General features: G+C 44.0%; 1 protein-coding gene across 2 annotated transcripts in view; it reads right to left on the bottom strand.

Annotated features, from left to right (window-relative positions):
- Nucleotides 1-14,280, bottom strand: part of CDK8 (cyclin dependent kinase 8) — an 84,052-nt gene extending 69,772 nt beyond the window's left edge. For both annotated transcript variants that reach the window (XM_086481837.1, XM_086481838.1), the window contains exon 1: nt 14,153-14,280. In XM_086481837.1, coding sequence (XP_086337963.1) covers nt 14,153-14,280 — 128 coding nt within the window. The remainder of the gene's footprint in view (nt 1-14,152) is intronic.
- Between the last annotated feature and the right edge of the window lie 1,645 nt (nt 14,281-15,925).

Genomic DNA, 15,925 nt, shown 5'->3' with positions numbered 1-15,925 from the left:
ACTTTGTGATATTGAGTGCCAAGCCTTCACAATCAGTCCTGGCCTTCACTATCCCAGCCCATGCAGTTATTACAGCCTGGATCGATGGGCTGAAGTCAATTGCATGACATTCAGCACGGCCAAGTGCCAGGTCCTGCACTTGGGTCACAACAACCCCAGGCAGCGCTACAGGCTTGGGGAGGAGCGGCTGGAAAGCTGCCCGGTGGAAAAGGACCTGGGGGTGTTGGTCAACAGCAGCTGAACATGAGCCAGCAGTGTGCCCAGGTGGCCAAGAAGGCCAACAGCATCCTGGCCTGTATCAGCAAGTGTGGCCAGCGGGAGTAGAGAGGTGATCATGCCCCTGTACTAGTGAGGCCAAAACCTCGAATACTGTGTGCAGTTTTGGGTGCCACAGTATAAGACAGACCTCGAGGAGCTGGGGTGGGTCCAGAGAAGAGCAATGAGGCTGGTGAGGGGCCTGGAGAACAGGTCTGATGAGTGGCTGAGGGAACTGGGGTTGTTTAGCCTGGAGAAGAGGAGGCTGAGGGGAAACCTTATTGCTCTCTACAACTGCCTGAAAGGAGGTTGTAGTGAGGCCGGTGTTGGCCTCTTCTCCCAAGTAACTAACGACAAGACAAGAGGTAATGGCCTCAAGTTGCACCAGGCGAAGATTCAGATTGGATATTAGGAAAAATTTCTTTACTGAAAGAGTGGTTAGACATTGGAACAGGCTGCCCAGGGAGGTGGTGGAGTCGCCATCCCTGGAGGTGTTCAAAAGACATGTAGCTGTGATGCTTAGGGACATGGTTTAGTGGTAGGCTTATAACTGTTAGGATAATGGTTGGACCTGATGATCTTAAAGGTCTTTTCCAACCAAAATGATTCTATGATCCCAAGTAACACTCACTCACCAGCAAAGCTGTCTCCCAACTATGTATGGCAAGTAATTTCCAAACAAAAATTCTGAGCAGCATAGATTGCCAAGAAATACCACTAATGACCTCTCACCATTAATTCGCATCTCTAACTAGCTTCTCTATCCAGAGAACGACCATCTCTAAGTTCAGCTTAAGTCTTTGGTAGGGGACTTTACAAAATGCCTTTTGGAAAACTACTTAGATGAAATCATCTATGTTGCCTTAACCTGTATGTTAACTCCATCAAAAGACTCTAATAGACTCAGGAGGTGTCAGATCTGTTTTATAAGGTGGTTGTCTCCACCTCAGTACCCTTCATGTGTCCACTATCTCTGCTCTTGGTTCTGCTTACTAGTTAGTAGTTTCCACTCTTCCAAAAAGTTCTTTTAAAAACTGGTCTTACCACTGCCCCTGTCCAGTCTTCCATGACTAGGACAATTTAAAGCATTGGGTTATACTTTCTGGTTAGTAATGTATTAATTTTGTTCTTGAACTCCTTCAGATGTGCAAACACATTTCATCCTGATAACTGACTGCTCGTCACTTCAGTTTGTTCAAAAAGCCCCTTCCCCAAACACTGCAATTTGAGACAGATCCCCCAATGCATTCCTTTGCCTCCAATTCTTTAAGTTCTTTCAGAACACATGGACAAACCCAAAGCTTTTCACTTGCTGTAGTGTCATCTTCTCTAAACACTCCTTTCATAGGTCAGTGGTGCCCCGGTTCTACAGATAGCATTGTGCTACTGATGTATCAGAAAAGAGAGAGAAAAGGGAAGATTAGTTTCATGCCCTTCCCAAGTAGTTTCTCAAGGTGGGGGGAGCTTGTGTGTGTTTTTGAGGGCTTATATGGCGGTGAGGTTGCTAGAGAGGCTCTTGCACTAGTTTCACACTTAGCCTACCGTCACTTACCTGCTATTTCTATGTTCAGCATTCATAAAAGACAATTTTTCAAAGAACACACCCAAGGGCTTCCTTTATTCTACTCTTTCACCATGTCAGATTTTTTTAATTGACAGTTTTACAGCATATCTTGATGAGTGATACACACTGAGCACCCAGCAAAGCTTCAAAAATGGTTCCCAAGTAGCTTGCCACATTTCACCCTCTTGGCTCTCCTTCAGCTTTAAGAAGCCATCTCCTCCCATCACCACCCCCCTTTTTCCTTTTTAAACTGAAGTTAAGTAGCACTTCAAGCAGATTTCTTAACCCTGTATAGACTCAGCATCCTTCCAGGAGCAAAGAACAAACCATGTTTGTCACAGACAGCCCTCAGTAGTAACAGTTTGAATCTGTTCTTTCATCCTACTGTAGGCCAAATCCCAAGCTGATTCTCCCATTGTGGGTGCCCTGACTAGCTGTTTCAGTAAGTAGCTACTCACTGTCCTAAAGTTTTGTCTTGGCATCCCTCCCTGACAGAGCATCCGCCTAAATGAAATGAGGCTAATGAGCCATTCACTGCTGTATTTTCTGCTTTCTAGCCTCGCTGATCTCACACAGCATAGCTAAACTAGTCAGGCAGATGGAAATGCAATTCTAACACTATTTTTCCCCCTTACATGTGCCTGGAATTCTACCCATAGAGCTTTCAGTTTTGTTCCCCATCCTCCACCCCCCAGTCTTTCAGTATCTGATCCTCATCTGGCAGAGTCATATAAGCTTCCAGTTGAGCTTTTATAAAAAACTGAACTAACATAACAGTGAATAGCATTGTTTGTTAGTACATTTACTTATGAGGGGTTGTTCTGTTCAACCTGCTTAAACAGGATTGATGTTCATCCAAAAAGAAAAGAGAGAGTTTGAATGCCAAGTAGTTCAAGTACAAAAAGTTAGGTAAGATTCAAATTACATTTGGGGACAAATTTGCCACCTTACTTATGTCTTGAAGTCCACCCAGGTAGAGCTTACTCCAGTTGCTTTTGTTATGCTCCATACCTTGCACGGCAGTTCCGTGGGAACCACAGAGCTGATGAAACCTGACTTTCCAAGGCTTCGTTGTGGGATTATCCAGTGTCTGAAGGCAAGCTGTAATTGAAAGTACACCTGCAGCTAGGGCTCCCCCTCACTGGGTAAGGCTATGCCTCTCCCAGAAACTCAAGGTGGAAATACAGGTTTGCCGCAATTCAGATCCTTCTGTATTCCAAGTTCTCAGCTGCACGTATTACTCACACAGTAATGAACTGCATCTTCTGTTTTAGTGCAACTCTCCAGTGTCCTTTATTCAAATGTCAACATCTTGTATGCAAGGTGTTACAAGCACACAGCACGGAGGTTTTGCAGAAAAACAGGCAGACTGTTTCAGTGACCTTTAGTTGTGTTCTTCCCTGTTCACAAAATATGCACATTTTTTCAAGACTAATTTTAATTTTGGATGTTTGGGCTATCATCTGTAGTTGAGAAAAATCACTATGTTCTCTTGAACATTTTGTCCTTTAAAGAAAGTATCTGCAGCTTTAATTCTGGCTTATAGTTCTTTTCCTGAAAATTCTAAACTGACTGCACAATATGTTTTGCCATACTACCTCTTAACACTCAAGGTAGTTAAAAAGTATTTGAATAGAAACTGTTGCCTAAACAGCAGAATCTTTTTGCTCAAGTATTGCATATAATCCTACAAGGACTCTTTGGCATTCTGATCTTCACATGCTTAAGTCAGTCTTTCACTAGGATAAATACATGCAATAGGGCAACATCAATAGAATCCTCCATAAAAAAAAAAACAAAATATTAAATTGTCTATCTAGTACCTTTCCCATATAAGCTACTAAAGACTTCATATGCTTCTGTACAAACTTCAATTTATTCAAATAGCTATTTCTCAAACGGGAAGCCTACAATACACAAAAGCTGGCAGCTAGTTCACAAGTGGCCTTGCACCTAACAAAAAATTGTAGCTATGAATAAAGCTATGCTGTAATCCCAAATGTGCTATTATGGGGGCTTGACAAGGTCTCCAAAACCATTTGTTGAGCCTCAGAGAAGACAAGAGAACAGCAGGCTAGCCAGCCGGAACACAAAACCCTCCTGAATGGTTATCAGCCTGCACGTAGCAGTAACACGCAGCATTACTTGCCAAGCTCGCAAAGAAAAGCTGGGGGGCAGCAGGGGGGAGAAGAGCATAAGAGTTAGAGCATTGGCAGGATGAAGCCCGAAACTGAAACTTTATTCCCATCCATTCACACACGATGGGTTTCTCTGCTCTAAGGACTGTTTTACAGTGGAAGGATACCAGAAAGAAAGCACGCCTTTTATTAGCAGCAAAGTTAAGTACCCTGATGCTCCTGCCTCAGCTTCATTACTGTACTTGAACCAACTTAGATAAAACCAACTTGTCTGTATTGAACCTTAAAGAGCATTTCCAAGACTTAAATTAACAGAGGAGGGTGAACTGATTACCATCATCTATGGAAAGTCAGAATCCACAATTCTGAGTATTTTATAACATTACAAAACAAACTGCTGGCTTACTTTGTTAATACTTTAAACAATCATAAAAGAGAGCCAATTATAGATTGATCAAATGTAATCTTCATCGGCTTGCTTAGTTTCAAAATGAGAACTCTGAATGAGATTTGACATCCCTTTAGCACAGACCCTTGTGTCGTATTTCAAGTGTTTAAGATCTGGCAGTTCCTCTCCCCTCAACACATACCCAGAAAGCACAACATTTTTACCTCAAATCATTTCAGTTGATCAAATCTAAGATTCTTCATGGCAGCAAACTGGCAGATTATTACTTTTGCACAGCATGTTATTTACCTCATCCTAGGAGACAGCCCTGGCTGCAAGAATATTTCCAATCTGAATTTGCATTTAGACAGTGGATAACTCCATAATAAAGCAAACGGCCTTGGAGAAAAGAAAAAAAAAAACAGGTTTCATAAATGCCATTACTTACACAACTACTGTGCAAGCTACAAAAAGTGGCAACCAGAACTACTGCAGCCTGGCTGCAAGGCTGCAAGTCCATCTTCAATGTTTCAGTATCTCAAAAGCAGCTAGTGCCTCAGATCTATTTATTCATGGACTCCGTGCAGCCATAGAATTCTTTTGGGTTTAAAAGTTTCAGAAATACAGAGGTTATTGCCATATGTAGCTATAAAATTAATATTTTTTTTCCCTATGCTTAAGACATTTCTGATGTATTGCAGAAATATTTGAAAGCTGTGTGTTCCACAGAACAGTTATCACATGTGGAGACCATAAACAATATTGTTTAAAATCAGCAAAACAGTTAAGGAATACACCCGGATATTTATCCACTACAGGTTTTTCTTTTAGAATCTGCAAAAGTCATGCAAGGTCCTGCAGAAGCATGAAAGGTGTTAGAGCATCATCATACTCACCCTTAAAAGCAAGGGAGAGACCATCACACCCCTATTAAAAAAAAAAAAAAACAAAAACAAAACACAAAACAACCACCCTTATCAGATATGAGGAGACACCTTCTCAAAATCTACTTTCAACCTGTTCACTAAAGAACTGCTACTGCACTGCAAATTACCTGCCCTGTGTGTACTTGCCACTTCCTTGCTTACCTATCTGAATTTTTGTTCTCCAAGTACTTTTCTTCAAATGCACAAAATTACAAAATTCGATTCATACTTTAATGCTACTATTTGATTCCTGCTGTCAGACGTAAGGGGCTCCTTCCAGCCAGCTCTAGGGTTTTTCCATAATTTCTATCAGGATTCTCAAAACTTAGTGCTGAAAACATGAGCTGCAACACCCATCCTCCTGGTCCAAGAGACCTCTGGGACACTGTTTCCTGACTCACCTCTCCCTCACTACTCATTCCTGGAGACAAAAACCCCATGCTACTCTACACTGATCACTGATTTCGGCCTCAGGAAAGTTCCCAACTCCCTCCAAAGTCTCTCTCTGTCTCCAGACTGTTGGTTAAGACAAAGAAGTATCCACTGTCATAGGCTGCACCTACTCTAGCTACACAAACAGGTCCTTTCCCATACAGATGCTATGCCCAAGCTCTGAGCTCCTGAACCGTGCAGAACCTCGCAGCCACCTCCACCTCTTCTTTCACCTTGCCCTGAAGAACAGTTTAGCTCTGGGTTCATCTCCTCTTCCTCAACAGCACACAGCCCATAGCATTCGCTGCTTTTTTCAGTGCACCCAACGGCTACACATATTCTGCACTGCCGTCCCAGAAGCGGACAGCACAATGCACTGTTTCTAGCACGCCACTAGACACCCTAGTATCTATGGATAGCTCACGTTTGTCTTTCACCTCTACCACTTACTTTTAGTCCATAATGGCACTCTCCAGTTTGCTCTTTGGGGCACCACTGATGACTATATGCAGCCTTCATGTGGGTGGGCAAGGAAATGGAGAAGTTTCTTCTGCCCTGAAGTTCCCTCTCAATTTTTCAGAAGTTTGTGGACATAAACAAGAAACAAAACCTCACAGGAATCATTCTCCAAGGTGACAATGCCACACAATAGTTCCTAGCATATTGCAGCAGTTTATCAAAAGAGCCCTGGCTTACTGAAGAGTATATGCATAAGAGCCCATTTTTACCATATATAGAAGGGGACAATTAAATCAAAACAAACACAAGTACCAACTCTCCCCTACAATCTGCCTTCAGTCTTGACATTCTGCAGTCATTCATGTTTATCAGCCATTTCCATTTTATTCTTTTCATATTCAGTTACATATTAGCTTAATGTGTGCAAAAACTAGGATGGCACTAGGCTTGACACTTCAACCAATGCCACTTCCATTTGAAAAAATTTAACTTTTTTTTTTTAAACACTCTGTAAACAGAAGCCATTACCAGACGGTGCAGTTATGTACGACCCACTCCCCCATCAGCATACTCTATATGAGCACCACTGCAACAAAACTGACACACTTCTGCTGCTTCCAAGGCAGCCATGAAAAGAAGCCAGAGAAGTCCACCTGTCACTAATATTACAGACTCATGTAGAAAAATTCAGATTAACATCACAGTCTGAAATGAAAGGATTATCCTCTGGAATTAAGAGGAATCAGAGCCAAGCTTGAAAGACGGGCTGTACGACAAAAATATAGACAGGGCAAACATTTCATTCTAAGACAAAAAAAAAACCAGCACACCAGGCAAATGGTAAAGGCTGAAAATAGCACTCATTTTGTCAGCACAGAATAAAGGAGATCCTGGGAAGCACATGAGGTCTCTCCTTTTGGGGCTGGAGCCCAATATTTCTGCTAAAAAAAGAAAAAAAAAAAAAAGAGACACTAGTTGCCGATTGTTAGGACCAGTACTCATGATCCTGCTTTTCAGTTCTCACTAAACTAATTTTATGTTTAAACTCAAGTGAAAGAAGATGAATGATGATGATATCCTCCTGGAAGTGGAGCTGCACCTAACAGTATTAACCACGGCAGAGGTGAGAAGACACAGCCTACACCAGCAGCCTGTGCGCTGCCCCTCATGCTCAGCACATCTAACTACAGCAGCCCAGTCTCCATCCCACATAATTACAACTCCGCAACGATAAAGGACCATAGCAGAAAGAAAGAATTCTGTTCCCAAGAAAGACATTAGGGAAGAAGCCAGACATTTGCAAGTGATGTCCCGCTTTTCACTGTCCCGCTACTTGTCTATGGAAAATGATTTTGGTAGAAGATGGAAGCATCTCAGTACTAACTGCCTATTCACAATGATCTGCTTCTATCACTATTACAGGCATGTCAATGAATGGCTTATAAATCCGTAAGTTATAATAAAGAGCCTGATTTTTATACACAACAATCACCTTTTAATGCTAAACTGGACACATCAGGGCTGTAACTTAGAGGTCTTGTGAAGTGCCTATCATCACGCTGGTTGCTATTCCATACTGTTGGGAGTACAACCTCGCCATACACAAATCCGAGCCATTGCACCTTCATTATGTTTCCACTGCAGTTTCCAAATTTCAGCATAACTGAAAGTCTGTTCTTAAGAAACAACAGATTTTCTCAGTTGTCTGCTACAGCAGCCGGAGAGTTACAGCTCTTCAGATTCCAAGGGTAATAAAGGACATCTCCGTTGTTTTGTGGTTGTTTTTTTAAAAAGAAATATTCAAAAATACTTTAAAACAGAAGAATCAAAGAATACCCAAGAGCTACAGCAAACATACTACCTTAACGTCATTTGGCCGAAAGCAGCATTCTCTGATGATGTGCACCTTCTTTATAATCAGCACCCTCAAAAACTATCCCCTATTTCCTCCTGAGAAATCAAGCACAGCAGCACATGCCCTCGCTATTTACATATATTGTTCTAATTTATAAATCCAGCATAAAAGCAGATACAGATCTTTGGTGTTTTGCCACACTATTCTGACACCCTCCTCTCTGCACTTGTCAAAGGCTTCAGGTAGGAACAAAACACTGACTCACCTTTGCTGCAGGCTATGAAAATAAATCAACGTTTGTGACAAGATAACAGATCACACCAAACAAAGTCCAAAGGCCACAGAAGGACTACACTCAACTGCACAACCTTAAAAAAACCCAAAACTATAAAGCTTGGAGCCACCTAACCAGGTGAGAAGGGAAGGAAGCAGATGGGAAAACAGTTATACGAGTGGTTTACCACAAAAATTAAAGAGCACAAGACTTCATGCAATACAGCACACATACCTCATTATGTAATTAGGAACTTTCTAACTACTATGCTAAAGGATCCAAAAGACTCGGGGCATATATTTTAAGAAGGTAATACCACATATTACATAAATAAAGTCTGTGGCATTTAGAAATTCCATACTATTGTTTACAGGAGTCAGAAGCCAAAGGCTTGCATGCCAACTCCGTGGCTCTCACCACCTGCTGGTAATCTGCACCAACTGCTTCGGTTCAAAACAGTTAAAATCAACACACATGAACATTCAGCCAAAAAACAAACCCCCACATCTATAAAACTGAGAGAAGACAAGAGTTGTTTGGAAGTTTATAGTGGAACCTAACGCACGAACTTGATGATACAACTCCTGCAGAGGCTCAATACAGAACTAATTGAGAAGCTCCAAACCTGTTGTTTCACTTCTCGCCAAGTAAAATTTCTCACTGGACTCACTATCTCTATTAGCAGCACCCCCAAACTCAATGTAGCTCTCACTGAAAATCAGTTTGATATAAACATCAACAAAATAAGGGAACTACAATCTGACATAACTCAATCATACACACCCATAAACACAGACAAACTGGAACTAATCTGGTATCAACCTTATGAAGGGCCAAGCGTTTAATTAAAAAAAAAACAACCCAAAACTCCTAAAGTAAACAAAGGTGGGCTCTTCTGCATGCATTGCAGAGCTTGGCCTCATCGCTAATACAGTAGCCTAACTTCTAGAGCAGAAGAGCATTTGACTTGTTACAACAGTTGGTCGGAAGTCACTGGTTTTGCTAACATTACAGAACAGACACTATGCTCTTGACTTATCTTTTTCCTTTGACAACAGGTTATACAGTTTATCTATGTTGCATTAAAATATTTCCTTATTGTTCACCAAAAAATTTCCATGTCCCCTTCTTCAAATACTATGAAAGAAGAATAGCACCAGTATCTTATATATTACCCAAGCTTCTATTACTTTATCTAGCTTAAATATGTTCTGCCTTCTCTTTTTTTCCCCCCCGAGGGAAATACTCCCAATCTCTTCAGTTTTTCTTTATACAGAAGTTTTTGAGAGAGAACCATCATCATTCTTGCAATATCCTTTTAAGTAGAAACTATGACATGTGATGACATGTATGACATGACTAATACATATGACACATATTAGAGATCAAGAGCAAACCAGAAGTTTACTGGACATCCACTAGATTTCCACCCTTCTTTCTTACACAACTCACACAGACCCTCAAGTAAAAAAAAAGTGGATATAGATTTGATAGTTTGAAGCGTGCAAGGAATAGTCCAGCACATAACTGTATTTTCATCACTTCAATTAAAATGTGTCACTGTGTCCAAATGAAAGAATCTGTCCCTCCACCTTCAGCGACACTTCCAACACAGAACTATAATAGTGGAAACTAGAAAAAAAGTCCAACTGCACTTGTGTTTGGGACCTACATCACCTCTCACAGTTCCTGAGAGTTGTTACGAGAGCATGAGCTTGCTTATTGACAGTTCCCCACCAGAGTCTCACAATGTGTCCCTTTCCAAGGCATTAGGGAAAAGCTTCCGATAAAGTGCTAGGGGATGTTACTATAGTTCAAGATCTTCAATTACATAATTTTTTGCTGTTGTAATTAAAAAGTTAGATACTGCCTAACAGTGACATTCAATAGTTTCTTATTCTCATCCAAACTGCATCTGATAAACGGGAAAAATGAATATTTGGAAACACTCCAAATTGCCACTGAAACAGACAGCCTTGCTCCACAGAACAGGCTTCTCTCTCAGATTTCTGACCGTAGCTGTATCAAAAACAGAAGGGAGAAGAGAGTGAACAAAAGAAAGCAGCACAAGATCAGTCCCATTAAAACTGGGTACCACTCGGGCATTAGCACAAGACCAGCACATGCCGCCAGCTCCAGCAGAGCATGTACCTGGTGCGCTGCACCAGCCGGGCAGCTGGGCTTGCACAAGCAGTCCCCAGTGTCCTGCCACCTCAGTCTGTCCTGACCTGGCACTCGGTTCCGAGTCAGCTTTGAAGGTGCTTGAGCCAGGCAGTTAAAAAAAAAAAGAAAGTAAAAATTTTAAAATCCAATCTGTATGTTATTCCAACAAACTAAAAACTGCTGGCATATTTTCCAAGTCCAGTGTAAGTCAAATAAGTAGGTTTAATATCTGGCTTGAGCAATGTTCCTGAGGGAGCATCCAAATGGCACACAAAGCAGCTTTTGTGCAGGAAATAACTGACATTTTCTGGACAAAAAAAAAAGTAAACTATTGTACTACCAGTAGAGACAAGCAACAGTTTCTTTATCTGAAGACTGATGTTCACCATGCCATGCCTGCATTCCCTTCCCAATGTCTGCCATGAGAGTCAACTGCCTCCTTGTACAACTTTCGGCTATAAAAATAAACCCCACCAATTCACACCAAGTTTGCTCTAAGCAGGTTTTAAAGCCCACTACAGGTACTGCAATGACGAATAAAGGACAGCACCATTCAATAACAAGTCAGGAAGATTCTTTTCAACGACAGAGATCACAAACTTAAAAAAAGAGGGATTAAAATAAAAACTTGAACGGAATGAAATTTTGCTGCAGGCAATGCACCAGGTAAGAGCTCAGCCCGATGCCTGATACTGTTTCTCAGCTGATTCGATGTTCAGCTGGGTCAAGTTCGGCAGGAAATGGGTAAGAAACCCCTGTGGAGCTGTACCTAGTGACCCTCTAAGACATCAGTTGAGACCCCAAGCCTCACTTTCTGGCCAAGGGCACCATAGGGCTGGACTGGCTTTTCTGCTGGACCAGGGCATGCAATCCAGGTTATGCCCCTCAGTGCATCACTGAAGCACATACTGCAGAATATCTCTTTCACTCACTAGGACTCTCACTCCATCCAGATTCCTACAAGACTGCCCTCCAAAATGTTCCCTTGTAGTTCTAATGGCATACAACTAACTTCCTACAATTAGGACACAGAGCTGCTGTAGTTTTGAATTGCCATGCTGCACCTCAGAGGCAGCTGTAAAAGCAATTAAAAAAAAAGAGGTGAAGACTGCAGTCATACTAGACACCAGCTCCTCCTACTCTTAAACTGGATTTTTATCACTGAGGGCTTTTGAACATACATTCTCACAAACTGAATTATTAAACTTCAGATCTTTCCTGTTTCTTCTATTCATTAGACATCCGTATGTAGAAGACATTATTTAAGAAAAAGCTGCCCCAGTATTTTTAACAAAACGTTTGTAGTCCTGCAGCCCATTCTTCAAAGTACTCTAAAAATCATTACATATATCAATAGACTTAAAATATTTGTGCTATTTAAAGTAAGAATTAAAATAATTTACCAACATTTGCTTTAAACTTACAAGTTCAAGGGAAAAAATAATGAAAATTAACTAAAAGATAGCGAATAACTTCATATGTCAAGAAAGTCTGAGCTGCCTAAATACTACAAACAACTAAAAAAGGGGGTTATTCATCCATCAGTATGTACCATTTGGGGACTACTGAAACAATATAAGAATATTTTTTCAACATTTGCATATAACAATATACAAACACTGAACCCTGCTTCATGTACTCCCCACTGCAAGATATAACATCCATCCATACACTACCATAGCTTCAGGAAAACTAAATGTTTTACGTTTGCTTTTGCAATTTAATCAATTCCTTTGGATAAAGGGATATAAATGGAACCTTCAATCCACGTAAATTAAGATCACATATATACACGAGTATACTATCAGCTACAAAAGCATTTACGGATGCTTTTACGTATTTCAGTGATTGTCCAAGGGCAATTACACAGCATATTTAAAAAAGAAAGTTTTCAGAAATCTGGAAGGGAAATGGGAAGTACTAGGGAAAGGAAAGGAAGCACTAAATGAACCATAAGGCAATAAAAAGAGATTATATACATTGCTCACCCATTTTTTTTTTTTGCAAACTCTAATCAAATACTGTATCTTGATTTCCCATCTCACCAACAGGAGAGAGGACGTAAAATTGTACACACTAAAGAACAGAGAGGAAATTCTTCTTTAAAGCCACCTTTGAGTAACTATCCACATTTAAAGTACACGATTCCACAGTTTTCTTAAATTTCTCAAAATGACACCATCACCAGCAGCTCTAAACACCCCCTCCCAAACACCATCAAGCAGACTGGTGATTTCACCAAAAATATGTTTGAATGTATGCTTTGCCAGTGCCACATGCTGAATTCCCTCCACGCTGCGGCAGCCCAACACGCTGAACAGCTGCTCAGCGCCTTTCGCGAACACTAGAAACGCAGCCGTATCCTTCAGTACCTCAGTCTGGTTTTCATATTACAGGTGTCTATCAGCACCGAAACCAGGGCTTGCTCTATGAGCAAAGTTAGTACCTGCACGTTAGGAGAGTTGAGGCAATAGCTTATCACACTCACAATGGTTTATTCCCCTTCCCCTCCCAGAAAAAAAAAAAAAAAAAAAATCAGGCAAGGTTAAGAATTCCCTCTATGAACAGTTTGAAGGATCCAAACGTAAACTTTGAGAAGAAAAGTTGTTAGCGACTCATACCAGCAAACAAAATTCACGCTGAAGTAACCATGCTGCAATTAATACCGGTCACAGGCAAGATAAGGCGTGACCAACCCCATTGCAACTGCTCTGTAGGTAACAGCTAAAGTATTTCTAGAATTAAAGCTTACGTAAACAGAACCAGATCATGTTTCAGCCATGACTGACCACAGCCTGCTTTAAAAGTTTTTTTTTATTTATCAAATGTAAAAATAACGCACGGACTTTTAAAATACGTGTTACTTGAACGACAACATACAGAGCACCACTGTGAGGAGACTGAAAGAGAAAGAATGGACGTCATTTAAAATTTAGGACCTGTTACAAAAACAACCCGTGCCTCTCCTGGTCCTTCTGCTCCCTACCTCCTATTGTTCTGCTGTTCAGCAAGTGATGCCATGTCACGGATGAGGGAAACCTAAATGACAGTTTGCTAGATCTTTCTTTAAAACATTTATGCAAACAGATTCATTTACTCGGCTCTGTACCGAGAACTGGTAACAGATAAAGCTCTTTTAAGGCATTCTAAAGCCTCAAAAGGACCAGCAGACTTCAGATCCTGAAGCAGCCAGCAAGTATACCCAAAATGGTGACTATAAGTACTAAATCAGACAAAAAAGGCATTATAAGAAAAAAAATCAAACCCTGTTCTACGAAGCCGATGGTCAGGCTGAACACTGAAGTGGCTGCTCAGTCACTCACAATGAAAACCCGTTAACTTAAGCGTTTTCTTCAACTACAGAATTTTTTTCTCCAAAACCCGCCGGTACCGAAGCCAGACCCCAGCACGACGCTGCAGAGACGGCAACGCTCAGATTAACACGCACAGAAGGACCTAGGGCCAGGGAGCATAGCCCGGGCGGCAAAACGCGGGGCTGAACCGGGCGGCAGCAGAAGCCGCGGCACCGAGAGTAGATAAGGCAGGGTCGGGGAAAGGGCGGCGTTACCGCGGGGGGCCGGGCCGAGGGGGGCACGCAGGGGGCGGCGGGCACCGGGCAAGGCGGCGGGCCAGGAGGGGCCCAGGGGCGAGCGCGGAGAGCCCGCGGCGGGGCCGAGGGAGCCCCGCTCCTCACTCACCCGTCCTTCCGCTTGGCTTTGTAGACGTGCCCGTAGGTGCCCCTGCCCACCTTGCAGCCCTCGTACTCGAAGAGGTCCTCCACCCGCTCCCGCTCCCCGGTCAGCTTCACCTTGAAGTCATAGTCCATCTTCAGCGCCCGCCGCGCCGCCCCGGGCCGCCCCCGACAGCCGCGCACCCCGCCGCGCCCCGCCCCGCCGCGACCGGGCGGCGGCAGCAGCGGCAGCAGGAGGAGAAGGAGGAGGAGGCCCCCGAGCCGCCTCGCGGACCATCCAGGGGAGGGCGGCGGCGGCGGGGCTGCTCCCTTCCCTCCCGAGCCCCGTCCTCCCGCAGCTCCCCCCTCCCGCCCCGCCAGCTAGCGGCACAACAGCCGGTCTCCCGGGCGGAATACGGCGGCCGCGCCTGGCCGCACTGCCGCAAAGAAACGTCGCAAACCGCAGGCACCTCCCCGACCCCGGGCGCGGCGGGCAGCGCACCACGTGGAAGCCGCCAGAGCCCCGCCCCCGCCCTCCCGGCATGCCCTGGGGGGGCTGCGGCACGCTGGGAGATGTGGTACGGGGGGAGGCGGGGGGGCGCGGCGCGATGCACGTCGGGAGATGTAGTCTTTTCCGCGCAAGGCACGCTGGGAGGCGTAGTCTCCAGGCGGCGAGGCGACGCGCTGCCTGCCGGGAGCTGCGGTCCCCGGGCGGGGCGGGGGGCGGGCCGCGGCGGGGCCGGCGGGGGCCGTACGTGGGGTTATTCCCCGGACCAGGCTTCCTGCGCTGGGCTGCTGGCACCACGTGCAGCCCAGGGCCCCACTCGAGGGCTGCCCCGCGCCAGCGGCCCTGGCTGGGTAGCTGGAGCACGGGGCCTGTGATCGGCAGTCACCACATGTTGCGGTGGTCGTCATTACGGGGGTGGGTTATGGCGAATATTAGGGTCCTCAGCTCCCTCCAGGTTGGCTAAGGCAGGCACAGTTGGTCCTTGCCTGCCCTACCCGGCAGACCACCTGTTAACGTCATAGAATCATTAAGGTTGAAAGAGACCTCTAAGATCATTGAGTCCAACTGCCAACCCAACACCACCATGCCCACTAAACCATGTCCCAAAGTGACACATCTACACGCTTTTTGAACACCTCCAGGGACCGTGACTCCACCACTTCCCTGGGCAGCCTGTTCCAATGTTTGACTACCCTTTCAGTAAAGACATTTTTCCTAATGTCCAATCTAAACCTCCCCTGGCACAACCCAAGGCCATTTCTTCTCATCCTATCACTTGTTACTTGGGAGAAGAGACCGACCCCCACCTCGCTACAACCTCCTTTCAGGTAGTTGTAGAGAGCGATCAGGTCTCCTCTCAGCCTCTTCTTCTCCAGGCTAAACAACCCCAGTTCCCTCAGCCTCTCCTCATCAGACCTGTTCTCCAGACCCCTCACCAGCTTCGTTGCCCTTCTCTGGACACGCTCCAGCACCTCAATGTCTGTCTTGCAGTGAGGGACCCAAAACTGCACACAGTATTCAAGGTGTGGCCTTACCAGCGCCGAGTACAAGGGCACGATCACCTCCCTACTCATGGCTCACTTTATTATAACCTTATGTTCCAAGTTTGTGTAATTTCTCACGTTTCCTGTACACACACACTTTTGACATTTTTTTGTTTGAAATCACCACACCTGTGAAGAAAACACGAGTTCTTCATAGGAAAGTGGCTGTTACCATGTTAGCACCAATAATGTGCCACAGGTTGGAGACAGTTATCAAAGCGAGCCGCATCCCGAAAGGAAAGCAGTCAAG

This window comes from Leptosomus discolor, chromosome 1 (genome assembly GCF_034619465.1).
Source record: "Leptosomus discolor isolate bLepDis1 chromosome 1, bLepDis1.hap2, whole genome shotgun sequence".
NCBI lineage: Eukaryota > Metazoa > Chordata > Aves > Leptosomiformes > Leptosomidae > Leptosomus > Leptosomus discolor.
This window is presented reverse-complemented; position numbering and strand designations above follow the sequence as displayed.